Source organism: Salmo salar, chromosome ssa29 (assembly GCF_905237065.1).
Source record: "Salmo salar chromosome ssa29, Ssal_v3.1, whole genome shotgun sequence".
NCBI classification, from domain to species: domain Eukaryota; kingdom Metazoa; phylum Chordata; class Actinopteri; order Salmoniformes; family Salmonidae; genus Salmo; species Salmo salar.
The window spans coordinates 13,223,651-13,250,822 of NC_059470.1; the positions used below are offsets into that span (position 1 = coordinate 13,223,651).

At 42.0% G+C, this 27,172-nt stretch overlaps 3 protein-coding genes across 13 annotated transcripts in view; all 3 read left to right on the top strand.

The window, feature by feature from the left end:
- LOC106590174 (anion exchange protein 2) overlaps nucleotides 1-7,786 on the top strand; it is a 79,769-nt gene extending 71,983 nt beyond the window's left edge. For all 10 annotated transcript variants that reach the window (XM_014180865.2, XM_014180866.2, XM_045710525.1 and 7 more), the window contains 12 exons: nucleotides 1-185; nucleotides 382-595; nucleotides 788-994; nucleotides 1,300-1,448; nucleotides 1,634-1,828; nucleotides 2,481-2,717; nucleotides 2,849-2,938; nucleotides 3,119-3,285; nucleotides 3,606-3,859; nucleotides 4,152-4,321; nucleotides 4,913-5,086; nucleotides 5,489-7,786. In XM_014180865.2, the coding sequence (XP_014036340.2) occupies nucleotides 1-185; nucleotides 382-595; nucleotides 788-994; nucleotides 1,300-1,448; nucleotides 1,634-1,828; nucleotides 2,481-2,717; nucleotides 2,849-2,938; nucleotides 3,119-3,285; nucleotides 3,606-3,859; nucleotides 4,152-4,321; nucleotides 4,913-5,086; nucleotides 5,489-5,569 (2,123 nt within the window). In that variant the 3' untranslated portion in view covers nucleotides 5,570-7,786. The remainder of the gene's footprint in view (nucleotides 186-381; nucleotides 596-787; nucleotides 995-1,299; nucleotides 1,449-1,633; nucleotides 1,829-2,480; nucleotides 2,718-2,848; nucleotides 2,939-3,118; nucleotides 3,286-3,605; nucleotides 3,860-4,151; nucleotides 4,322-4,912; nucleotides 5,087-5,488) is intronic.
- Nucleotides 7,787-12,563: 4,777 nt separating this feature from the next.
- Nucleotides 12,564-14,281, top strand: LOC106590176 (uncharacterized). Its single transcript, XM_014180872.2, has 4 exons — nucleotides 12,564-12,857; nucleotides 13,064-13,168; nucleotides 13,334-13,435; nucleotides 13,765-14,281. The coding sequence occupies exons 1-4, from the start codon at nucleotides 12,666-12,668 to the stop codon at nucleotides 13,852-13,854; spliced, it is 489 nt and encodes a 162-aa protein (XP_014036347.1). The 5' UTR covers nucleotides 12,564-12,665; the 3' UTR covers nucleotides 13,855-14,281.
- A 1,005-nt stretch (nucleotides 14,282-15,286) lies between these two features.
- LOC100194683 (uncharacterized) lies at nucleotides 15,287-21,486 on the top strand. 2 transcript variants are annotated; one of them, XM_045710675.1, is made up of 5 exons: nucleotides 15,287-15,294; nucleotides 19,053-19,274; nucleotides 19,443-19,553; nucleotides 20,361-20,462; nucleotides 20,562-21,486. In XM_045710675.1, exons 2-5 carry the CDS (start codon nucleotides 19,083-19,085, stop codon nucleotides 20,658-20,660), a joined length of 504 nt encoding a protein of 167 aa, XP_045566631.1. In that variant the 5' UTR covers nucleotides 15,287-15,294; nucleotides 19,053-19,082; the 3' UTR covers nucleotides 20,661-21,486. The 2 variants fall into 2 exon arrangements, with proteins under 2 accessions (XP_045566631.1, XP_014036348.1); XM_014180873.2 differs by lacking the exon at nucleotides 15,287-15,294 and having other exon boundaries at nucleotides 19,034-19,274.
- The last annotated feature ends 5,686 nt before the right edge of the window (nucleotides 21,487-27,172 follow it).

Below are 27,172 nucleotides of genomic sequence, written 5' to 3' on the forward strand. Positions count from 1 at the left end.
GCAGTGTGGACTTCCTGGAGCAGCCCACCATGGCGTTTGTCCGGCTGCAGGAGGCGCAGGAGCTGGACTCTGTACTGGAGGTTCCCGTGCCTGTCAGGTTCATCTTCGTCCTGCTGGGACCCTCCAGCACCAACATTGACTACCACCAGATCGGACGCTCCATCTCCACACTCATGTCTGACAAGGTCAGTGTGGGACCAGTTTAGAGCAGACCAAGACAATGGATAGAGTGCAATAGAAAACCTTCCATGTTGTAATTTCACTGTTTTCAGTTTCCATTCATGGTTTCATTTGGTTTAACTGTTGTTACCTCTGAAACCACACACAGGATGATGAGTATAAATCCTATTATGTTGTGTGTTTCCCTCCCCTTCCCTGCAGCACTTCCATGAGTCAGCCTACCTGGCGGACGACCGTCAAGACCTGCTCAACGCCATCAACGGCTTCCTGGACTGCAGCATTGTGCTGCCCCCCTCGGAGATGGGCGGCGAGGAGCTGCTCCACTCAGTCTCTCGCTTCCAGAAGGAGATGCTCCGCAAGAGGGAGGAGCAAGGAGCCTTGCTGGCCAAGGAGCCCAAAAGCCAGGAGGAGAAAGGTGGGGGAATTCTGACATTTTGGTCCCAGAGAAATGATGTCCTAGCATCTTTCTCAGCGTCTCAGACCGTTACCTGGATGATGTTTTAAGAGTTTCCTCTTTTTTTTTTTTTTCTCAAACCAACTTCATTTTTCTAGTGCAGTATTTGAAATTGAAGTCCATGTTGACACGGTCTGTGTTCATGTCTTCCAGAGGCCCTTCTATCGCCCGGGAAGCCGGGAGACGACCCCCTGCAGCGTACGGGACGCCCCTTCGGCGGCCTGATCCGGGACGTGAAGCGCCGCTACCCAAAGTACGCGAGCGACTTCAAGGACGCGCTGAACGCCCAGTGCGCGGCGGCCGTCATCTTCATTTACTTCGCCGCCCTCTCCCCAGCTATCACCTTCGGAGGCCTCCTGGGTGAGTCCCAGGGGTTAAAGATGACTAGCAAATTCTGGCACATTAACAGAAATGTTGAACGTACATTGTCCCTGTGTAAGTTCATTAAGTAGGGGGAACAATGAACAGGATGGGAAAACTAACCACACTACAAATCCACCCGATACCAATCCACCCAAACCAACACACAACCAGACACTTAGCATGTGTTTAAGTCAGGCATTGGAGCTGTTTTGAATGTTATTTACTAATGTTTTCAAATAATGTTCTTAGGTCGTTTCCTGAACGTTGCCTGTGCGGTTTCTTGACTGTGTGCCTTGTGGTAGGTGAGAAGACTGAGGGTCTGATCGGTGTGTCTGAGCTGATCGTGGCCACGGCGCTGCAGGGCATTCTCTTCTGTCTCCTGGGGGCCCAGCCGCTCCTGGTGGTGGGCTTCTCTGGACCCCTGCTCGTCTTTGAAGAGGCCTTCTACTCTGTAAGTTATCTCAAACTGGATTCGGAGATGACATTCTTAACTACTCCCTTTTTGTATTTTCCTGCCGTTGATGGTGTGTGTAACAATCATGTGACAAACCTTCCGTCAGTGTCATAACTTGTCACACCCTCTACTACTCTAGTTGCTTGTGTCCTAACCTCGCTCTCTCGCTCATGTGTATATAGTTCTGTAAGGGAAACGGGGTGGAATACCTGACGGGCCGGGTGTGGATCGGCTTCTGGCTCATCATCATCGTGGTGATGATGGTGGCCTTGGAGGGCAGTTTCCTGGTTCGCTTTGTCTCGCGCTTCACCCAGGAGATCTTCTCCTGCCTCATCTCACTCATCTTCATCTTCGAGACCTTCTCCAAGATAGGCAAGGTACTGTAAACCTGGCGTTCAGTTGACTATAGTATTGAAACTGATAGAAACTATTTAGTGCCCTAATGCTAAAAGCACTTGACATTGTAGAGGGGGGGGGGGGGGGGATCAAATCTGGCTCTAGATTGGACTGTGCTCACAACATGGGGTCCAAATAATGCATTGCATAATATGATGTGTAATGCATTTTACTGTGACACAGAACTTAAAAAATACAGAATGTATCTTACACTTGATTGTTGACATACAAAACATTTTGGGACCGTATCGACAGTGGACTAATAAAACAAAATACCAAAAGATAGTTTTTGAGTGGTATTTTCCTTTTAACAGGTACATATTTTGTGATAGTGGCCCTGATCCGAGAACAAAGTGAATGGGACAGAAAGCCCAACTATAATCCGGCCTTATGATTTCAGGAATGTTACTATTTTCAGACCTTTGCCAACACAAGACTTTGAAGGGATTATTTGTCTATGAATTAATCTCTATTCTCAGAACGTGTTTGTGCGGGGACCTTAAAGGTAATGTCAGTTTTAATCTCTCTGAAGTCGTGTTGAAGTGATCTCGGTCGGGGGGAGGTTGTGTGTTGTGCGTGCGTGCCAGCGAAGCGGTGCTTTAATGCGAACCATTCTTCTGTGTCGCCGGGCAGATTTTCGTGGAGCACCCGCTGCAGCGCTGTTCCTCTGACAACAGCACGGCGGAGAACTCCACAATGGAGAATAGCCCCCTGGAGCTGTTGCTTGGCAACGGCACCATTTCGGTGGTGCCGGTGAAGGTCTGGAGGGAACCCAACACAGCACTGCTCTCCCTGGTGCTCATGTCTGGAACCTTCTTCATTGCGTTCTACCTGCGCAAGTTCAAAAACAGTGCCTTCTTCCCCGGCAAGGTAAGCTTATCAGGATGTATGTCAATTAAATACAAACTTAATAAGACTAAACATAATTATTTTGGAGTTTATTGTCGAATCACAGAACGTCCCACCCTAGTGTCCCTTCATGCTGTTGTTGTGTTGTTCAGCTGCGTAGGATCATTGGAGATTTCGGGGTCCCCATAGCCATCCTCATCATGGTCCTAGTGGACTACAGTATACGTGACACTTACACACAGGTGAGCAGTACTGCAATGACAAGAACTCCAATGACCATTAGTTTGTTAATTGAATTGTCTCGATTTAAGCTTAACTTCTGTTTTACTGAGAAATGATATAGAACCAGTTTCTTTAAAGACGTATTACGTCATGTCATTACCCTCTATAACGCATGTCACTTTCTCCCTGACCTTGTGTAGAAACTGAGCGTGCCCAGTGGCTTTTCTGTGACCAGTCCTGAGAAGCGTGGCTGGGTGATCAACCCCCTGGGCATGGACACCCCATTCCCCATCTGGATGATGTTCGGCAGCATGCTGCCCGCCCTGCTGGTCTTCATCCTCATCTTCATGGAGACACAGATCACCACGTGAGTCAGTGTGTCACACACACCTCCCTCCCATCCCCTAGGGTCTTCTTTCCCCAGATTTTCAAATCAAAATCAAAACAAATCCAACTATTTGTCACAAGCGCCGAACACAACAAGTGTACACCTTACCGTGAAATCCTTACTTACAAGCCCTTAACCAACAGTGCAGTTCAAGAAGGGTTAAGAAAATATTTATCAAATAAACTAAAGTAAAAAATAATTAAATAACATAATTAAAATACATAGTGTGAATAGACGGTGTGTATATACAGTGTGGTGAGGACATGCATGGAAGACTCCTTCCCTCCCTCCCTCCCCAGGCTGATAGTGAGTAAGAAGGAGCGGATGCTGGTGAAGGGTTCTGGCTTCCACCTGGACCTGCTGGTGATCGTGGTGTTAGGGGGCACCTCGGCCCTGTTCGGCCTGCCCTGGATGGCCGCCGCCACCGTGCGCTCCGTCACGCACGCCAACGCCCTCACCGTCATGAGCAAGGCGGTCGCCCCAGGTGACAAGCCCCGCATCCAGGAGGTCAAGGAGCAGCGGGTCACAGGGTTGCTGGTGGCCATCTTAGTAGGTGAGTGTCTTGTCGGCTAGATGTAGAATAGACTAGAATGGAAGATGTTTGGCGCTTCTAAAAAGTTTAACGTAGCTTCCTCCCATTGGCTCCTCCCTTCTCTAGTGATTTGAAAACATAGGACAAAAAGCAAAATAAACTAGCGAAATATCTGACTTTGCTTCTGGTGACTTGTCTTTTCCCATTCTAGTTATTTCACATCAGACTAAAAGAAGAGGCAACTGTAATAGAGTATTGAAATGCACTCATCTTTTCAGTCATTTCTTTAAACTCTTCCTCCCTCGTCCTCCAGGCCTTTCCATCGTGATCGGAGACCTCTTGCGTCAGATCCCCATCGCTGTGCTGTTTGGCATCTTCCTCTACATGGGCGTGATGTCACTCAACGGCATCCAGTTCACCGAGCGCCTGATGCTACTGCTGATGCCCCCCAAGTACCACCCAGACCACACCTACGTCCGCAAGGTGACCACGGCAGACAGTCACAGAGAGAAACATAGAGCAGTGGCTCTTGGTCCGTATGCATTACGATCTGAAAGGCTAAACTCATTCTAGTTCAGCAACCCCTACTCTGAGAGACTTACTGGTTCCCAAAACCTTTTTGGCCCTGATCCACCGACTAGCTAGTCTGCCTGATACCAAAGTCGGTCTTCCTGACTACAGAATCTGGAGTGGCTGATTTGATGTTGTAGGCACGATGTGTTGATAGTGAAGGGGGCGGGGGTTCATTTTCTCCTGTGTGTTTTTCTCATACAAACACACAACTCATACAGCCACACACAGCCCCCGAGCACCGCCACCTTCCATTACAGCTCAGTGGGTCACAGCTGTCCTTTGCTGTGTACCACGTGGGTCCCATCAGCCAATCTACCGAAGAGAGCCTTTCCTTTATAATCCACTATATAAACCCGTAGAAGCTATTTACCCCAATGGGATACCAGACTGTATACATACTGTGATGTGTTATACTGTATCATATGCATGATTTTCATTGTCCCATTTCATGAGTATTACGGTAATCCACCACATTAACCCATAGTCACTGTGTCCCCCCAGGTGAAAACTCTGCGGATGCACCTGTACACGCTGATCCAGCTGGTGTGTCTGGCGTCGCTGTGGGCCGTCATGTCCACCGTGGCTTCGCTGGCCTTCCCCTTCGTCCTCATCCTCACCGTGCCCGTTAAGATGTTTCTGCTGTCACGCATCTTCACCACCCGAGAGATGCAGTGTGTAAGTTAGCCCACACGGCGGCACACTAGGCCCATTCACTAGCTTTAGGCCAATTCACTAGCATTCAACCTATGGGCCCCGGTCAACAGTAATGCACTATATAGGGAATAGGCTGCCATTTGAGACGCATCTACTGTCTAAACTCTGAGGACATTTGAGGAGAGGGCCTTATGGCACATTATATGAAAAGCATAGGGAGTTTCTACTTGAGGCTGTCTGATCTGCTTGTTCTTCAGGGTGTTTTAGGCCTGGCTTGGCGTAATGGACTTTTTACCCTGTATAAAATGCTGTACATTTGATTGAAGAAAGATTTACAATTCATCTACCTAATTAAAATCAATCAATCTTAATCAACAGTATAGTTAGTGCCTTGCTCTAACGTTCTGCTCTGTTCTCTCCCAGCTGGATTCTGATGACGCAGAGCCCATCTTTGATGAGAGAGAGGTCCATGACGAGTACTCAGAGATGCACATGCCTGTGTGACCCACACCATCATATGCCTACCTATTGCTGGATTCATCCCTCAGTGGCCAAACCAACCTGCCAATCAATCTACCAGCCAATGAGAAGCCTGTCCAAGGGAAAACCCTATATACCCAATTGACAGACCTTCAGACCATCATTGAGCTCTGCTGGTCCTGGATTCCATTGGTATAACCACACGTGACCGAAGGACGAAGATGTCGTATGCAGGCTTGGTTCCCTTTCAATCTCATTCACTTGGACAGAGTTCAATTGTATGCCATGAATGATTCAACGTTTTCATGACAACATACAAGTGGTCTCATGATGACACACAGCAGCAAATGGAGACCCATTATAGGGGGCACATCATGTCATCGGAAGGGGTCAGGGGTTAGGGTTCAGAGCACTTTGTGGCGTTAGGGATGAATACCGACTGAAAGGTCCAACCAGTTCAGCATATTTATTTTATTCATCATCATCATGTTATATATTGCGACATATTTTTTTAAATATCAGTGGAGGAGAGGTTCAAATTCAATTGTGTTATATAGATTTCGAATTTCAAGGTTTATTCCAATGAGAGAGATATATATATATATATTAGTAAGTTGTTTAATACACAATGATACATTTTTCAACCCTGAAAGGGTGCGCTGATTCACATTGAATGTGTGGATGATTACATATGGGATACATTCCTTGAGTCAATATATTTAAAATGTTGAGCTTTTATTTGATTTTGTTCTCTTTTTATGTTTATCTCTTTTAGCTCACTAAGCGCCTTATGACGAAGACGATAACTATACTGAGGAACGTTGTAGATGTTGCCTTATTTGTTTTAAACAGCTGTAATTTCAACAGACACTCTTAAGCTCTGAGCACTTTTTAAGACACCAAATTTGGAAATTTGTTTTTGTGTAATATTAAATTAGTGTTTTATATTTGACTTTAGGTGTCTTCTTAGTCTATCAAATACTAAGCTGTGTAAAATAAATACATAGATGCCTTACATTTTTATCTCCATACCATTCCATTAGCTAGTACGGAAGGAGTCAGATTTTTATGTTTCCAAACAATTGCAAAGAAGACACAACCTGCTCCAATGTCCGACCTGATATCAAGCTAATAAGGTAGTGGAGTCCAGTGGTTTTACCAGTAGTCATTACAACACAGTACTTAACAGGTCAGCAGTCACAGCGGTCTTGTGGAGGCGTGATGAGATGTGGGAATCTGTCTTATGTGATTGTGTGGTTTGTTCTGGACAGAGAAAAGATATGCAAAATGCCTTTTTTTTCTTTTCTTCAGTTCTTATAATCATTTGTTTTCGTCCAGTCATCTGTGCTTATTTGGCCGCTGTGGTGGCTCAAGCTTAGCGGCAGAGGGGAACCAAATGTAACCAAAATACACATGGTAGTACCAAATGCTTTCAAAGTACTGTACTGAACGTAAATGTAACTCTTCCCAAACTTGTTTATGTAAATTGACCGGAACTATTTGTTCCGGTCAATTTGTTCCGGTCAATACTAAATATGTAGTATTTTCACATGTATTTGAAGTACTGAAGTGGGATCCCATCTCTCAAGTGCTACACATTCTTACACATTTCTGAAGTACTGTCTACATGAAATAGTTATACAGGTAAATGCCAAAATAATGGAAACACCTGAGTAAATGAGGGATACAAATGATATTGAAAGCAGGTGCTTCCACATGTTTGGTTCCAGAGTTAATTAAGCCTTTAACAACCCATCATGCTTAGTGTTATGAATAAAAATCCTGGGCAAGCTATTATTTTGGCAACCATGGCTTTGCCCTCATAGGATGACAATGCCCCCATCCACAGTGCACAAGTGGTCACTGATTTGTTTGATGAGCATGTAAACGATGTAAATCTTATGCCATGGCCATCTCAGTCATGCTTATGGGAGATTCTGGAGCAGCGCCTGAGACAGTGTTTTCTACCACCGTCAACAAAATAGTGGAATTTCTCGTGGAAGAATGGTGTCACGTCCCTCCAATAGAGTTCCAGACACTTGTAGAATCTATGCCAAGGTGCATTGAAGCTGTTCTGGCTCGTGGTGACCCAATGCCCTATTAAGACACTTTATGTTGGTGTTTCCTTTGTGTTCACAATGAGGGTGATAATAGAAGATGCCGTATATGTCCTGGGGGGGGGACATCTTTGAGTGCTCACTGTCAACCTGTCAGCATAAAGCTTGTCAATTTTGGGGGAAAGGACTTATTTGTTTCTTTTTCTGTGTGAGTGGTTTTATTTCTTGCCAGACCTCGGCCATGTAAATAGTTTTGAGTGTGGTCAGAACAATCGAATGTGGTTCAGTCATCTCTGTTTCTTGCCACCTGGTTAATGATGTTTCCGAAGTGGGCAAAGGGGTTCAGCAGGTCAAGACCATTCTCTTGCAACATTCCATTTTATCGTACGTCTAAGTTAATTTGAGTAATTATATTATCAAGTGTCGGATAGAAGCAAATGCATTGTCTAAAATGCATAAATGAAACTGTTGACCAAATTTCTGTTCAGTCTGTGTAGAGTTGACAATCACCTTAGTATTGCCCATGCCACAAGAATGGCTTGAAGCATTTTTACATATATTTTTGTATATGTACATATGTACACGCACAGTACCAGTCAAAAGTTTGGACACATCCAGTCATTCAAGGGTTTTTCTTTATTTTTACTATTTTCTACATTGTAGAATAGTAGTGAAGACATCAAAACTATGAAATAACACACATGGAATCATGTAGTAACCAAAAAACTCTTAAACAAATCAAAATATATTTTAGTTTCTTCAAAGTAGCCACCCTTTGCCTTTGACAGCTTTGCACGCTCTTAGGGTTCTCACAACCAGCTTCACCTGGAATTATTTTCCAACAGTCTTGAAGGAGTTCTCACATATGCTGAGCAGTTGTTGGCTGCTTTTCCTTCACTCTGTGCTCCAACTCATCCAAAACCATCTCAATTGGGTTGAGGTCAGGTGATTTGTGGAGGCCAGGTCATCTGATGCAGCACTCCGTCACTCTCCTTCTTGGTCAAATACCCCTTACACAGCCTGGAGGTGGGTTGGGTCATTTGTCCTGTTGAAAAACAAATAATAGTCCCACTAAGCGCAAACCAGATGGGATGGCGTATCGCTGCAGAATACTGTGGTAGCCATGCTGGTTATCTGTGCCTTGAATTCTAAATAAATCACAGACAGTGTCACCAGCAAAGCATGATCACACCACCTCCTCCATGCTTCATGGTGGGAACCACACATGCGGAGATCATCCGTTCACCTACTCTGTGTCTCATAAAGATGCCGCAGTTGGAACCAAAAATTTCACATTTGGACTCATCAGACCGAAGGACAGATTTCCACCGGTCTAATGTCCATTGCTCGTGTTTCTTGGCCCAAGCAAGTGTCTTCTTTTTATTGGTGTCCTTTAGTAGTGGTTTCTTTGCAGCAATTTGACCACGAAGGTCTGATTTACGTAGGCTTCTCTGAACAGTTGATGTTGAGATGTCTGTTCCCTGAACTCTGTGAAGCATTTATTTGGGCTTCAATTTCTGAGGCTGGTAACTCTAATGAACGTATCCTCTGCAGCAGAGGTAACTCTGGGTCTTCCATTCCTGTGACGGTCCTCATGAGAGCCAGTTTTGTCATAGCGCTTGATGGTTTTTGCGACCACTTGAAGAAACTTTCAAAGTTCTTAATGTTGTGCATTGACTGACCTTCATGTCTTAAAGTAATGATGGACTGTCATTTCTCTTTGCTTATTTGAGCTGTTCTTGCCATAATATGGACATGGTCTTTGCCCTATTCAGTAAATCTGCTGTATACCACCCCTACTTGTCACAACACAACTGATTGTCTCAAACGCATTAAGAAGGAAATAATTTGTGGAATTTAACTTTTAACAAGGCTCACCTGTTAATTGAAATGCCTTCCAGGTGACTACCTCGTGAAGCTAGTTGAGAGAATGCCAAGAGTGTGCAAAGCTGTCATCAAGGCAAAGTGTGGCTACTTTGAAGAATCTCAAATATGAAATATATTTTGATTTGTTTAACACTTTTTTTGATTACAACATGATTCCATGTGTTATTTCACAGTTGTGATGTCTTCACTATTATTCTACAATGTAGTAAAAAATAAAGAAAAACCCTTAATGAGTAGGTGTGTCTAAACTGTTGACTGTTACATAATACAATATATATATGTGTGTGTGTGTGTGTGTGTGTATGTATATGTCTGGAGTTAGACCTGAAATGCGCTCATTGATTGTTAAGACTGTACCCCATGTCTCCGTCTTTTCCTTCTCAATGTTAAGCACTTCTTCCCATGGTCTATGTCATGTATTTGTGCCTGAATAGATCTACAGCTGCACATGGTTTTATACTGCATGTTATTGTGACATGTACATGTGTCACCTGAATATGTCACCAGCATCCTATCTGTTTTAGTTTGTCAATGAAGTTCAATAGTTTTCACTTTTATAATGCCCATGAATCAGGGCCCGTATTCATGAAGAGTTTCAGAGTAGGAGTGATATCTGCCTGGCTACCAAAACTCCTTGCTCCAGCCAAATGCTACGCTAAGCCCACAGACTATAGTTTGTTCTCTGCAATGAGTCTGGATCTGTGTACCTCCCTGACGATTTCTGGAACGCAAACACATTCTAACCGTTCGGATTGGTCCCAGAAACCGATGGGTTGGGCTGGAGCCAAAACATACTTGGGTAAAGCGCCGTTTTGAAAATTCATCATTGGCTTTGATATTCTGATTGGTTAGAGATTATCTAATTGCTGCTGACTTTTTTTGGTTTTGTACAACACCCCTCATTTTGACCTCACCACAAACAACTTCAAAGATGGCAGTCTCAGACTGAAGTATGTAGCGAACCTAAAACAGCGGAATATTTCAGTTTGAGTTGTCAGGCAATGATATAGGCTCAGATTTCCCTTTTAGATCCTAATGAATAGGATTATATGGACAGAGGGGACCTGGTCCTAGCACTCCTAGTCTCATACTCTATTTGCAGATGTTTTAAAAGCTGTTGCAGTAATGCATGACCATGGACAAAGTGGTGGGAAGTAAAATAAAAAAAAATTTTTTTTGTGGAAACGGGGATGGATGGAGGGAAGGTATTCTGTACATGATTGGCAGAACCCACCATAAAGTTTTTTTTTTTTTGTAGTTAAATTTCAAAGGAAACACAAAATGTTCTGGGTGTTCGTTGCTTATGTTCAGTGTACATAAATAGTTCAAATATTGATAAGTAAAGTAACTTTTTTATATTTAACTTGACCTGTGCTGTAGTGTTCTTTTTATTGAAGAATTCCACCAACATACAGTGCATTCGGAAAGTATTCGAACCCCTTGACTTTTTCCGCATTTTGTTACATACAGCCTTATTCAAAAATGTATTCAAAAAAAAAATGTACCCCATAATGACAAAGCAAAAACAGGTTTTTAGACATTTTTGCTAAAAAAAACTTCAGACCCTTTACTCAGTACTTTGTTGAAGGACCTTTGGCTGTGATTACAGGCTCAAGTCTTGGCACACCTGTCTTTGGGGAGTTTCTCTCATTCTTGTCTGCAGATCCTCAAGCTTTGTCAGGTTGGATGGGGAGCGTCGCTGCACAACTATTTTCAGGTGTCTCCAGAGATGTTCGATCGGGTTCAAGTCCGGGCTCTGGCTGGGTCACTCAAGGACATTCAGAGACTTGTCCCGAAGCCACTCCTGTGTTGTCTTGGCTGTGTGCTTAGGGTCGTTGTCCTGTTGGAAGGTAAACCTTTGCCCCAGTCTAAGGTCTTGAGCGCTCTAGAGCAGGTTTTCATCAAGGATCTCTTTACTTTGCTCTGTTCGTCTTTGCCTTGATCCTGACTAGTCTCCCACTCCCTGCCTCTGAAAAACAACCCCACAGCATGATGCTGCTACCACCATGCTTCACCGTAGGGATGGTGCCAGGTTTCCTCCAGATGTGACACTTGGCATTCAGGCCAAAGAGTTCAATCTTGGTTTTATCAGACTAGAGAATCTTGTTGCTTATGGTCTGAGAGTCCTTTAGGGGCCTTTTAGCAAACTCCAAGCAGGCTGTCATGTCCCTTTTACTGATGAGTGGCTTCCATCTGGCCACTCTACCATAAAGGCCTGATTGGTGGAGTGCTGCAGAGATTGTTGTCCTTCTGGAAGATTCTCCCATCTCCACAGAGGAACTCCGGAGCTCTGTGACCATTGGTTTCTTGGTCACCTCCCTGACCAAGGCCCTTCTCCCACGATTGCTCAGTTTGGCCGGGCGGCCAGCTCTAGGAAGAGTTTTGGTGGTATCAAACTTAATCAATTTAAGGTTGATGGAGGCAACTGTGTTCATGGGGACCTTCAATGCTGCAGACATCTTTTGGTACCCTTCCCCAGATGTGTGCCTCGACATCCTGTCTCAGAGTTCTATGGACAGTTCCTTCGACCTCATTGCTTGGTTTTTGCCCTGACACGCACTGTCAACTGTGGGACCTTATAAAGACAGGTGTTTGCCTTTCCAAATCATGTCCAATCAATTGAATCTAACACAGGTGGATTCCAATCAAGTTGTAGAAACATCTCAAGAATGACGACTTGAAACAGGATGCACTTGAACTCAATTTCGAGTCTCATAGCAAAGGGTCTGAATACTTATGTTATACTTATATTATGGGGTATTGTGTGTAGATTCAAGAGGAAAAAATGTCATTTAATCAATTTTAGAATAAGGCTGTAATGTAACAAAATATGGAAAAAGGGAAGGAGTCTGAATACTTTCAGAATGCACTGTATATTTTTTTAGAGTCGACTTATACATTACTAATTCAAAAATGTTTTATAATGTTGAAATATAGAAATTAAAATAGATTTTCATCATGTTGAAACTAACCTCAGTTTTGTAACTAGGTCAAAAACAGAGCATGACCATATCTGCACATTTTCCTTTGTTGCTCATCTCCCGTCCAAAAACAGACAAGAGGCTCCCTCACAGAAAAGCTTGTTTGTCTTTAGTGTTCATCCCAGAAGTCGAGTGGGTGGACCTAATACCGAACAATGACCTCAGTCAGGCTGCTCCACACACAGTAGTAGGAAGATGGCTGCTCTACTGCTGCTGTTGTTTAGTGCTGGAGTCCTGTTGTCTTCTATTGAGGCTCAGGAGGCTTATAGTAAACTCCCTGATAAATACAGGAAAGGAGTGGATCTGGCCCTGCAACAACTCAACTCTCATTCTGGAGTCCAGCACCATTATCTCTTCTTCAAGAGTCTCCTGAAGTCCGACATAGAGGTAAAATCTGGTGCCATGAATCATGCCTTTATTAGGCTCTATTTGGTGCATGACGAAAGTAAAGACAAACAGAACCATGGAAATTTCCGTTACTGGGAGGTTGTTTTTCTGAGGAATGTGGCAGAACCATTTTGTGTAGAACTCTCTGGTAAATGTTTATGGTTTAGTCTACAATGCTTTATACAGTGTTTTTTTTCTTCTTCTAGCCTGGATTTGATGTGAGCTATATTTATCACAATTTCTACCTGAAAGCCACCAAGTGTGAAAAGGGAACAGTTGACGCCAGGAAATGCAAGTTCAGGGACGACCGAGTGAGTACCTGGAACTGTCTGAGAGCAGTTGCTCTGAATCATCAACTCCCTTAGGGCTTTCATACAATCCCATGAGTTATAGTCTACACATCTTAGTCTACGGCATGGAATAAAAATGTATATATGATGCTGTTGTTCGATGTCACATTGTGTGTATTTCTACAGCCGTTGATAGACTGTGCAATCTGCTACAAAACCTTTGCTGGAAAGATTGAGAAGGAGCCCAAGCCGTATGTCCACTGTCTCCACAAACCGGCGCTTACAGAGGTGTGTTGGATCACTAGTTGTCTCTTCCCGTTAAACGGTTTCAATCCCTCACCACACAAATTCTATAACAAAGTATGCTAATGAGAAGCATTTTAGAATTTCCATGAGGAAAATGATAGAATTGTCAATATACTGGTTCCTGTAAGTACACTATCACATGAGAGATGAACCCTTTCTTATTATCTAATTCAGAAACATACAGTAATTTCAGTGATTTGTCCCATCACATCATGGAGTAAACATTTATTTTGAGGGCATTTAATATTGTGAAGGTTATTGAAGAGGAATATAAACATGTTAATTTCCTCTCTTAATGTTGTGAATTTCAGGATATGAAGACAACAAGAGTAGATCACTGTAACACAATGAGTTACCAAAGTGGAGACACAACTATCCTGGCTTCAAAGGGTTCCAAGTGAAATTCTTGGCAATGGGAGCAATGTCGTTTTGTGGCCATGATAAAATGTTTGTATTGCACAATAGGCCTACATCTGAATTTAGACTGTAAAGGCACCCTCATTTCATCTGTATTTGTTATTCTGTGTTCACCTTCATCAAGTACAGTATCTAACAACTTTAAACACAAAACTTATACACACTAAGACTTGTGTTTTTTAAAGATGCCTATATCGGTCTGCTAATACAGGACTAGTGCACTAATTTTGTGTTTTTTTTAACTAAATGTATTTGAGAGTTTAACAGCATTTGTAACTTGAGTCTGATAATTATCTGTACAAAACAGTTAATCTGATAATACTTGTGGAATATACAAATATTGCTTGATATTTGTTTTCCTGTTTCTTGAACTATACTGCTAAAAACAATAAAGGGAACACTTAAACAACACAATGTAACTCCAAGTCAATCACACTTCTGTGAAATCAAACTGTCCACTTAGGAAGTAACACTGATTGACAATACATTTCACATGCTGTTGTGCAAATGGAATAGACAACAGGTGGAAATTATAGGCAATTAGCAAGACATCCCCAATAAAGGAGTGGTTCTGCAGGTGGGGACCACAGACCACTTCTCAGTTCCTATGCTTCCTGGCTGATGTTTTGGTCACTTTGGAATGCTGGCGGTGCTTTCACTCTAGTGGTAGCATGAGACGGAGTCCACAACCCACACAAGTGGCTCAGGTAGTGCAGCTCATCCAGGATGGCACATCAATGCGAGCTGTGGCAAGAAGGTTTGCTGTGTCTGTCAGCGTAGTGTCCAGAGCATGGAGGCGCTACCAGGAGACAGGCCAGTACATCAGGAAACGTGGAGGAGGCCGTAGGAGGGCAACAACCCAGCAGCAGGACCGCTACCTCCGCCTTTGTGCAAGGAGGAGCAGGAGAAGCACTGCCAGAGCCCTGCAAAATGACCTCCAGCAGGCCACAAATGTGTATGTGTCTGCTCAAACGGTCAGAAACAGACTCCATGAAGGTGGTATGAGGGCCCGACGTCCACAGGTGGCTGTTGTGCTTACAGCCCAACACCGTGCAGGACGTTTGGCATTTGCCAGAGAACAACAAGATTGGCAAATTCGCCACTGGCGCCCTGTGCTCTTCACATTTGAAAGCAGGTTCACACTGAGCACATGTGAAAGACCTGACAGTCTGGAGACGCCGTGGAGAACATTCTGCTGCCTGCAACATCCTCCAGCATGACCGGTTTGGCGGTGGGTCAGTCATGGTGTGGGGTGGCATTTCTTTGGGGGGCCGCACAGCCCTCCATGTGCTCGCCAGAGGTAGCCTGACTGCCATTAGGTACCGAGATGAGATCCTCAGACCCCTTGTGAGACCATATGCTGGTGCGGTTGGCCCTGGGTTCCTCCTATTGCAAGACAATGCTAGACCTCATGTGGCTGGAGTGTGTCAGCAGTTCCTGCAAGAGGAAGGCATTGATGCTATGGACTGGCCTGCCCGTTCCCCACACCTGAATCCAATTGAGCACATCTGGGACATCATGTCTCGCTCCATCCACCAACGCCACGTTGCACCACAGACTGTCCAGGAGTTGGCGGATGCTTTAGTCCAGGTCTGGGAAGAGATCCCTCAGGAGACCATCCGCCACCTCATCAGGAGCATGCCCAGGCATTGTAGTGAGGTCATACAGGCACGTGGAGGCCACACACACTACTGAGCCTCATTTTGACTTGTTTTAAGGACATTACATCAAAGTTGGATCAGCCTGTAGTGTGGTTTTCCACTTTAATTTTGAGTGTGACTCCAAATCCAGACCTCCATGGGTTGATAAATTGGCTTTCCATTGATTTATTTTTGTGTGATTTTGTTGTCAGCACATTCAACTATGTAAAGATAAAAGTATTTAATAAGATTAAGGGCACTGCGTTCATCCACCTCTGGCCTGCTCGCCTCCCTACCTCTGAGGAAGCACAGTTCCCGCTCAGCCCAGTCAAAACTGTTCGCTGCTCTGGCACCCCAATGGTGGAACAAGCTCCCTCACGACGCCAGGACAGCGGAGTCAATCACCACCTTCCGGAGACACCTGAAACCCCACCTCTTTAAGGAATACCTAGGATAGGATAAAGTAATCCTTCTAACCCCCCCCCTTAAAAGATTTAGATGCACTATTGTAAAGTGGTTGTTCCACTGGATATCATAAGGTGAATCCACCAATTTGTAAGTCGCTCTGGATAAGAGCGTCTGCTAAATGACTTAAATGTAAATTATTTCATTCATTCAGATCAACGGTGGTGTTATTTTAGTGTTCCCTTTATTTTTTTGAGCAGTGTACTTTGCAAATGCAACTTATTTCTCTGTGGGGACTGAAATGGTCTATTTGTTCCTTTTACATTTTAGTAGATTCTCTTATCCAGAGCAACTTACAGTGGTATGCAGTGGTGGAAAAAATACCCAATTGTCATACTTGAGTAAAAGTAAAGATACCTTCATAGAAAGTCACCCAGTACAATCCTACTTGAGTAAACATCTAAAAGTATTAGGTTTTAAATATACTTAATTATCTAAAATATGTGTCAAAAGTAAAAATTTTAAGATTTTAAAATTCCTTATATTAATTAAGCAAACTAGGCAGCACCATTTTCTTGTTTTTTAATGTATGGATAGCCAGGGGCACACTCCAACACTGACATCATTTACAAATGAAGCATGTGTTTAGTGAGTCCGCCAGATCAGAGGCAGTAGGGATGACAAGGGATGTTATCTTGATAAGTGTGTGAATTAGACCATTTTCCTGTCCAGCTAAGCATTCTAAATGTAACGAGTACTTTTGGGTGTCAGGGGAAAAGTACATAAAAAATACATAATTTTCTTTAGGAATGTAGTGAAGTTAAAGTAAAAGTTGTCAAAAATATAAATAGTAAAGTGAAGTACAGACACCTGAAAAAAACTGCTTAAGTAGTACTTTCAAGTATTTGTACTTAAGTACTTTATACCACTGAGTGAGTGCATACATTTTTGTTCTGGTCCCCTGTGGGAATCGAACCCACAACTACTAGTGTTGCAAGTGCCATGCTCTACCAACTGAGCGACGTCATCACAAACCATTTAATGTCTCAATGTACTAAATGAATGTACTGTGCATTGTTTTTCTTCATGGTGATAAAGTCTACAGGTACCAAACCTAGATGTATAATACAGTAATCTACATTTACATTGTGGTTTGTAAGGATGGTAAATTAATACTTCACAATAAGTGGTTGTTTTCCATTATATTTTATCAAGAAAAATATTTAATTTGATGTGGATGTTTTGTGTCTATGCCCATAACTTTGTTCTTTCTAGATTTCATTGGAATGACAGTCGCAGAGAAAGGGACAGGACAACAACTCTTACAAATCCAACTATTGAATCCTGCAAGATACTGTTCTTAAATATACAACTATCCTTTTTTTTTGCCAAAGCAGAGATGAAAAAAGAAAAGTATTGCCTGCTCTACAGACGTCTATATCGGTCCGCTAATACTAGTAAAGGCCCAGTGCACTACTTTTGTTGAAAATATTATTTTATTCCTATTTTTTACATTCAGATTTTTCAGGGGATGCTGCAGCACCCTCAACCCCCTTACCTACCGCGGCTATGTTCACGGATGCTACCTATCCTCTTAAATATCCCAGGAGTTGAGCTGGATGCATCCCTTCTGTGTATTCGTTGTGAAAATGCTGAAAGTTGAGTGTGGTACACTTAATTTCAATAAAGTTTTATTCAGAAAAGATTCATTGGTGTTTCTCCCTTCCAAATAGCACATAGGTGGACGTGATAGGGGACGTTCGTGTAGATGTTGCCGCATCTCCCATTCCTCGATAGGAACGTCAAGAAAAACAAGCAATGTACAGCTCAGTTGGCTGATAGAATGTTTAACGCTTCGATCAGACCGACAGCGTCATTGCATCAATGCTATGTAATAAATGCTGCAGTCTAATTTTTTTCATTTTGTAATCCACAATATTGGATATGTGTGCATCAAAAGTTCAACATTCGCCTTTTGCTACTATTTCTGTGAAGTCTATGCATATAATTTGTTGCATATGTTGGATCCAAGGTATGCACCGCACAGAACATAGAACACGCTGTAACTACCGCTGCAACGCAATGCTGCAAGGCAAATGCAGCGTTCCATGGAAATGAATGTAAATCCGGTGTCTGTGTGATCTAGGCATAGGGCTCTATTCGTCCCTATCATGCCAATTACGTGTTACAGCATGTTGTAATTTTAAGAATGTTCCGGCATTAGCTGAGACTGCGTTCAAGCTAAACGCTGCATATGTCGGCTCAATCGGAAATTACCAGTGGTGTTAAGTACTTATGTAAAAATACTTTAAAGTACTACCATATATTTATATGTACACATTCTTATTACATCCCTTTACGTTTGGGTGAATAAGGTAGTTGTTGTGGAATTGTTAGATTACTCGCATTAACATCTACTAACAATGTGTATGTGACCAATACGATTTGATTTGATTACCTAAGTAGATGTTGACAACTTTTTTGACAACTTTTCTTTTAATTCACTACATTCCTGAAGAAAATCATGTACTTTTTACTCCATACAGTTTCCCTGACACCCAAAAGTACTCGTTACATTTTGAATGCTTAGCAGGACAAGAAAATGGTCCAATTCACACATTTATCAAGAGAACATCCCTACTTTCTGGCGGATTCACTAAACACAAATGCTTCGTTTGTAAATTATGTCAGTGTTGGAGCGTGCCCCTAGCTATCAGTAATAAAATAAACAAGAAGATGTTGCCATCTGGCTTTCTTAATATAAGGAATTTGAAATGATTCATACTTTTACTTATGTACATTTTAGCAATTACATTTACTTTTGATACTTAAGTATATTTAAAACCAAATACTTTTAGACTTTTACTCAAGTAGTATTTTACTGGGTGACCTTCACTTTTACTTGAGTCATTTTCTATTAAGGGATCTTTACTGTTACTCAAGTATGACAATTGGATACTTTTTCCACCACTGGAAATTACCTTTACATTTCTAGCTTGCACTTCCACTTTCGCGATACAGATTGAATAGAGCCCTAGGCTTGTCCTAGTCATTCCCAGCTTCTGAGTAATAGTTTTGTTTCTCGTAAATGTTTACCCTAGTGGGAGAAGTGTTCACTGTGCACAGAGTTGCCTTAGTCAGACTGCTCCACACACACTAGGAGGAAGATGGCTGCTCTACTGCTGCTGTTGTTTAGTGCTGGAGTCCTGCTGCCTTCTATTGAGGCTCAGGAGGCTTATAGTAAACTCCCTGATAAATACAGGAAAGGAGTGGATCTGGCCCTGCAACAACTCAACTCTCATTCTGGAGTCCAGCACCATTTTCTCTTCTTCAAGAGTCTCCTGAAGTCCGACATAGAGGTAAAAAACAATGTTGGTTGTTGTTACCACTAAATTGATAGATACAAATATGCACTGAACATGAAGGGCTAAAACTGAGGAGGACCTTTTGAGGTTGAAGATCCATACTAAAGTGTTACCATGTTACTAACGGTGGATAATGCAACTTCAACACCATTTTTCTTTCAGTCTGGGTTTAATGTACAATACATCTACCACAATTTCTACTTGAAAGCCACCACATGTGCCAGGGGAACCGTTAATCCAAGCCATCAGCGATGCCAATTCAGGAATGACCGAGTGAGTAATATCAAATCAAAGTTTATTTGTCACGTGTGCCGAATACAACAGGTGTAGACCTTACAGTGAAATGCTTACTTACAGGCTCTAACCAATAGTGCAAAAAAGGTATTAGGTGAACAATAGGTAAGTAAAGAAATAAAACAACAGTAAAAAGTCAGGCTATATACAGTAGCAGGGCTATAAAAGTAGCGAGGTTACATACAGACCGGTTAGTCAGGCTGATTGAGTTAGTATGTACATGTAGATATGGTTAAAGTGACTATGCATATATGATGAACAGAGAGTAGCAGTAGCGTAAAAGAGGGGTTGGCGGGTGGTGGGTGGGACACAATGCACATAGCCCGGTTAGCCAATGTGCGGGAGCACTGGTTGGTCGGCCCAATTGAGATAGTATGTACATGAATGTATAGTTAAAGTGACGATGCATATATGATAAACAGAGAGTAGCAGTAGCGTAAAAGAGGGGTTGGGGGGGGGGGGGGCACACAATGCAAATAGTCCAGGTAGCCATTTGATTACCTGTTCAGGAGTCTTATGGCTTGGGGGTAAAAACTGTTGAGAAGCCTTTTTGTCCTAGACTTGGCACTCCGGTATACTTGTACTTGCCTCTACAGGTTCTATAGTTTTTTCTCAAATCATTTCAAGAACATAAATTAGTATTTAAATCATGAGACACTTCTCAATCAATTCAACAAATGTATTTTTAAGTTGCTGGAGATAAAGTTTATGACTGCTGACATATCATTACAGGTTATAGATGTAGCACCATGATAAATCCATATTTATTTGTGTGTATTGTAACAGCCACTGATGGACTGTGGAATTTGTTACAAAACATTTGCCGGAGAGATTGAGAAAGACCCCAAGCCGTATGTCCACTGTCTCCACAAACCGAAACTAACAAAGGTATTTATTGAAACTTGACATATATTGTGAAATATCAATTTTTAAATGAAAAGTGTTAGAAATGATGACACAGCATGAATCCATTTCCTTTTGTTTCAGGCTATGTCGACAACAAGACAAGAGCACTGTCGCAAGATGAGCTACACCAGTGGAGCCCCTACTCTCCTATCCAGCACCAAGAATGAAACTGATGAGTGAAATACCATAGAATAGATGGTTCATAAGACAGAATTGAGAATGTACTGCATTTACAACACACTGGTGTAATTTTTAGTTTGTGCCAAGATCACTATTGTTTAAAGGGCAATTCCACCACTTTTCAACCTCATATTCATTATCTCCAGCACCATACCAGTGTCTAAAAAAAGATCTAGTGAAAAAGTGCAATTTGATGATGTCATCAAAAGTAAAAACATTTTAAAAACAGTGACTTTCCAACACTGAGATTCATGGACACGCAGGAGCAGGAAAATGCCCTTTCCCTGGCTAGAAACTCGTTGCCGGTTTTGAAAATCACAGTTTTTACATTTAATCCTACTCACTGACGTCATCAAGTGTATATATTGTATTTTTTTTTTCAGCTTTCTTAGCTTTTTAACCACAAAATGTAGAAACGTGCCCTTTTCATACACTGATTTTGTGCTGGAGATAATGAATATGAGGTTGAAAAGTGGTGGAATTGCCCTTTAACTACATTTTATAACATTTGATAACAATAATAATTTATTGAATGTGCACGTACATGTCTGTATATAGTGTACTATTTAGTATCTCAGCTACACTGAAATCATTTTAAAAAACGACACAAAAATTACAAAACTACACAAAAATGACTGAAATCTGTATTACTGAAATCTGTTTACTCAAAGTGGTGAGCCATTGCCATATTGATTTCATGCTTCCCTTTTCCAAATCCAACAAACAACTTCATGACTAGGCAGACTACGAATCAACCATTTGACTCTGTTGTGTTGTGAGACATTGTTTTCTAGATAATAAAATTCATAGAAGATTTAGAAAATGGTATTGTATCACTGCTATTCATTTGGGAAAGACAATTCTAGTGCTGGTAAGTTACATAACTGCTTAGGGGGAGTAACATTGCATGAGTTGTGTAATGAAGTCCACATGGTCAGAGACCTGCCCTCTCCAGGGGTGGTTTCAGATGGGTGACAGGGGTGGCAACACTCCCCCCCTCCGAAATATAATTAGCCACCCTTTGTAGCCCCTCTATATTCATTGGGTCAGAGCTCTTGATTGAAAAGCCTGTATCTCAGTTGAGTTGAAGAAAGCAGTGCAGAAGAGGTGGAAGCTGGCTAGTTCTACTTCATACCTTTCAGACCGTCAGTACGGTTGGAAGTATGGATTATATCCCTCGCCCTCCGCACAGGTTCGAGTAATAATAACAAAAAATAATAACAACAAATCCCTCCGTGCAAAATTCACCCTCCAAGGCTGTGTGACAGCTCTCCCCTACCTATCCCTTTAATCTGAGGTGTCGACTTTAACATTCATTTGAAGACTGTCATTTATCTAATTAACTAACTATGTTTTATTGTTACCTGTAACGATGTGCACTGAGAGTCGGGAAGCAAGTACAGGGAGTGAATATTCAATAAATAAACGGAACATAATAAGAAACACTAACAGCACACAGACATGAAACAAAAACAATAACGCCTGGGGAAGGAACCAAAGGGAGTGACATAAATAGGGCAGGTAATCAAGGAGGTGATGGAGTCCAGGTGAGTGTCAATAAGCGCTGGTGCGTGTGACGATGGTGGCAGGTGTGCGTAATAATCAGCAGTCTGGTGACCTAGAGGCCAGAGAGGGAGTATATGTGACATTACCCGATTCAATTAATTATGTAACAATTAACTCATTAGGATCTGGGGCACCACGAGAGCGGTTCTTTAAAAAGTTACCATCTCCCGAATGAAACTCTGAAAGGTCTTTACCTATCACATCTATAAACAGTAAACTTATTAACCCTAACCTCGTATCATATCATCATTCTGAACAGTCGTAACCTCCTTGCATCTACAAAAACTCGAGCCTTACTTAAGATTCAGTAATACACAAATTGGTGTAATTATTTATTTACTAGCTAATTAAATGGGAACACAGGATAAAATTTGCAGGTCCTCACCAGACATCACCGGCAACAACGTCGCCTATGGGCACAAACCTACCGTCGCTGGACCAGACAGGACTGGCAAAAAGTGCTCTTCACTGACGAGTCGCGGTTTTGTCTCACCATGGGTGATGGTCAGATTTGCGTTTATTGTCCAAGGAATGAGCGTTACACCAGGGCCTGTACTCTAGAGCGGAGATCGATTTGGAGGTGGAGGGTCCGTCATGGTCTGGGGCGGTGTGTCACAGCATAATCGGACTGAGCTTGTCATTTTAGGCAATCTCAACGCTGTGCGTTACAGGGAAGACATCCTCCTCCCTCATGTGGTACCCTTCCTGCAGGCTCATCCTGACATGACCCTCCAGCATGACAATGCCACCAGCCATACTGCTTGTTCTGTGCGTGATTTCCTGCAAGACAGGATTGTCAGTGTTCTGCCATGACCAGTGAAGAGCCCGGATCTCAATCCCATTGAGCACGTCTGGGACCTGTTGGATCGGAGTGTGAGGGCTAGGGCCATTCCCAACAGAAATGTCCGGGAACTTGCAGGTGCCTTGGTGGAAGAGTGGGATAACATCTCACAGCAAGAACTGGCAAATCTGGGGCAGTCCATGAGGAGATGCACTGCAGTACTTAATGCAGCTGGTGGCCACACCAGATACTGACTTACTTTTGATTTTGACCCCCCCCCTCCCCCCTCCTTTGTTCAGGGACACATTATTCCATTTATGTTAGCCACATGTCTGTGGAACTTGTTCAGTTTATGTCTCAGTTGTTGAATCTTGTTATGTTCATACAAATATTTATACATGTTAAGTTTGCTGAAAATAAACGCAGTTGACAGTGAGAGGATATTTCTTTTTTTGCTGAGTTTATTTATCCACTTGTCCTTCAGACAAGGGGGTGACTGAAAATGTTGTTGTGTTTGATGCAAGAAACCACTTTACACAATAAAATGCATTATACTTTCCATGACATTATTAAATAGAATCAGATAAATGATGCTACACTCTGCCTATTGGATACTTAGCTTATTCAAGTCTGTCTCAAAATACAACACTGCCCCTTTAAGACAAAAAAAGCTCTTTACTAACTTTTCAAAGAAAATTTACACATTTTGTACTCTTGTAGGAAGCAATCACTCCCCAATTGCTGACTACAAATTATCTATAACTGGGCAAAGGATACGGAAAAATAGCAAAGAATATGGAAAAAATGTGCACGCTGGCTACATGCAGCTCTCCTTTGATCTCAAAACAAGCGTAACTTGGTTTTGCCGCACTGGTCTGTACAGTAGGACTGAGTCGTACATGTCAATGCAATAGAATCCTACTCCGATGTGTTCTGCCTACAACAAAATCTCTTGCATAGTTAGTTTTGCATACTAAGTCTTGCATAGTTCGTTTTGTTTAGGTATGTTGCATTGAACGTGGCTAATATTGCGTTGATTCGACCACAACTCCCACATTAAATGGAACCATTGATAGTGTTAACTAAGGGGGAAAACTCTAGTTGAGTTGAGTTCCTTCTGCATGTGCTGATATTTCTTCTGCACGGCAGTCCAGGGGGAGCTACATGCAGCTGAGAGGGAACATTGATCACAACGCTCTCTATAGCGCTACTAAAGGAAAGTGTTTGTTTCGAACGTGAGTGACTCCAATTGTTGGCCTGTACATGCTCTAATTCACAGGAGGCTGCTGAGGGGAGGACGGCTCATAATAATGTCTGGAAAATAATGAATGGAATGGCATTAATTTAATACCATTCCACGCATTCCGCTCCCACCATTACCACGAACCCATCCTCCCCAATTAAGGTGCCATCAACATTATATGCTCTAACTGTATGTTTTGTGTCCCCCACAATTGCAAACATGAGTTCCAAATATCTCTAACGGTCGCCCCAGCCTGACGTGTTTTATGCATGTGATGTCAGAATGCACTCACTGTTCCAAAATGTAATTGTTGCGCAACAGGACTGCTAATTATCTATAGGCTGTTTCAACTTGTCAATTTCAAATTATTTTCTAATATTTTCCTCATTAATTCACATAGAAGTAAATAAAACTTGTTAGAAAATCATTTGAAATTGACAAGTTGAAACATAGTCTATAGATAATTAGCAGGCAGCTCGTGTTAACTGTCCTGTTGCGTAACAATCAGATTTTGGAACAGTGAGTGCATTCTGACATTACCGGCATAAAACAACTCAGGCTGGGGCGACCCTTAGAGATATTTGGAACTCAGTTTTGTAATCTAACAATAAAAAAAATGTAAATGAGTTGTTTATACAAAACTTTACTGCATATGGTCATCCCCAAAATGTGGCCTTTGAAATGTTTATGTTGGTGCTTTTCTATTTATACATTACTGTGCTATATGTTTGTGCTTTTCTAATTTTCTGTGTTCATGCACGTGACTGATCGAACGAACCGTCAAAATCAGTATCTGCAATTTGGCAGTACGCCCAGACCCTTGCTTTGAGAACAATATCTCAGTTTCAAGGTCTCAGCTTAGAGAGAAGAAGCCTTGTGAATGAAGCAAACGTTAATGATTAATTCATTATGAATAAGCTAAATCATGCAAATTAGAGAACTAACGGTACTGCCCCATGAGAGCTCCTGACAGACGTTCACCATGGTGCATCACGTTTGACTCATTTAAGATTGACTACAATTTAGCGTCACAAACCCGATTACTGATTCTGCCTGCAGAGCTTTCCAGTGGGGGTCTGCGAGGAAAACCGGTGGCGCATTTTATGAAGCGTGAGAGAAATTCCCATCTGACCAAAAGATGACCAGACCCGCCCAGACCAGACCCTTACTGAGAGCTGCCCAGTAGGAGACACATCATCCGCGAACAATTGAGGGACAGCAACTGATTTCAGTATGTCAATTTCAATGAATCTGTATAAAAATAACAAAAATGATTAAAAATAAAATCAAGGCGAGTAACGCATAAATAGGTACCCATAGTCTTATAGAGAGAAGGCTATTCACTAGTTTTATGAGAAGACTAGAGCGAGGGTGTAACAGTGCCATGGAAAGCCCCACTGACAGCTGTCTGTAGGCATTCATAAGAAACATCTACGTGGACTGCAGTCACTACAAATAACACAAGGTATTTTTGAGTACTGGGTGTTATTTAAATGTATAGCAGTATACATAGCAAGTAACGACAAGAGAATCATTGAAGATGCACATGGGTAATAAGGGAGATTACGGGTGTATTTGGTAATAGTACTAAATAAATGTGGATGTGAACATTGTGTGATTGTGAGATATGACATATTAAGATGTGTGAGAGAGAAATTACGTATTTACCTACTTTGTTTGATGTTAATAGTTAACAATTAAATGCTTAACATTGGTAAAGAGATTTTCATAACTTGCAATATTGTGCTTCTGAGAAAGGATGGTTCCCCCCTCTCTGCTCCCAGCAGCTAGTTTAGATGTATCGTCAAGGACATGGGGCGACTCAGAGATAACTTGCAGCTTGGGATAGAGATCAACTTGAGGAACAAAATGGACCTGTATTGTTACAAAATCATCTTCTGTCTCTGAGTAACTTGGTCACACAGTTCTTCAGTCCATCCTGTTGTTCTTTTATCTTTCAAGGGCATGGCTGTGGAGATATGAGGTGAACAGAGGCTGACTTGAGTATTTTTAAGAATTCTATCAGCAGAAAGAGGTAGTGTTATCACTTGTTTGTGCGCTGTGACCTCACAAAATAAAGCCACCAGAAGAAAACAAGGTAGCTTATGATGCCCTGATTTGCCGGGGAGGGGTGGAACCAGCCATGATTAAGCATTTTGAGGTCCACTATATAAAACCTCAGCATTTTCTGTATCATTGAGCTCTCAATGAATCACCTACGGGTGGTTCGTTGACCAGCTTCATTATTGCAATAATTAACCGATATCAAATAAAGATTGATTGTTTGAAGAAATGACAAAGTCTCTCTCACTTGATTAGAATTTCCACTACAGATGATTGAAAGTATTATTATTAAGATTGATATTTTGATATTAAACTGATTTAAATTTGGATAACAACATTGAAATATGGATAAAAAGTTGAAATTTGATAATAAGATTGAAATGTAGCTATAAATGACTGAGTGAATGAGCGCTGTCAGGTGACTAGCTCACGTGTGAAAGAGGTGAATGAATGCCCCAACCTGTTCTGTGAGCTGAGTTTTTCCGATCTGTAACGTTATCTAGGGTTCTGTCCACCACCGCCATTGGATATACAGGTAGAGGATAACATGTTTCAGAAATCTCATACGTAACATATCTCAGAGGATAATATGTTTCGTTAGTAACGAGGATAACATGAGAATATGTCTCATTAGAGATAACATGATAACGTGTCTCATTAGTAATGAGGATAACATGTCTCTGAGGTTAACATGACTTTAGATTACATGAGGATAACATGACTCATCAGTGGTTTGATGTATAACATTATTATGTATGTGGAGATAAGAAAGAGGAGAGTATTATTCCTGAATATGCTGTAAAATAGAAAACTAGAGTGAGTATTCATACCCCTGTATGAATAGAACACTGTTGTTGA

Bases quoted from the DNA above. Each gene is read 5' to 3' on its own strand.
- LOC106590176 (XM_014180872.2), top strand. From the start codon at position 12,666: ATGGCTGCTCTACTGCTGCTGTTGTTTAGTGCTGGAGTCCTGTTGTCT. The intron at 12,858-13,063 runs GTAAAATCTGGT...TTCTTCTTCTAG, and splicing joins TCCTGAAGTCCGACATAGAG to CCTGGATTTGATGTGAGCTA. The intron at 13,436-13,764 runs GTGTGTTGGATC...TGTGAATTTCAG, and splicing joins ACAAACCGGCGCTTACAGAG to GATATGAAGACAACAAGAGT.
- LOC100194683 (XM_045710675.1), top strand. From the start codon at position 19,083: ATGGCTGCTCTACTGCTGCTGTTGTTTAGTGCTGGAGTCCTGCTGCCT. The intron at 19,275-19,442 runs GTAAAAAACAAT...TTTTTCTTTCAG, and splicing joins TCCTGAAGTCCGACATAGAG to TCTGGGTTTAATGTACAATA. The intron at 19,554-20,360 runs GTGAGTAATATC...GTATTGTAACAG, and splicing joins GCCAATTCAGGAATGACCGA to CCACTGATGGACTGTGGAAT.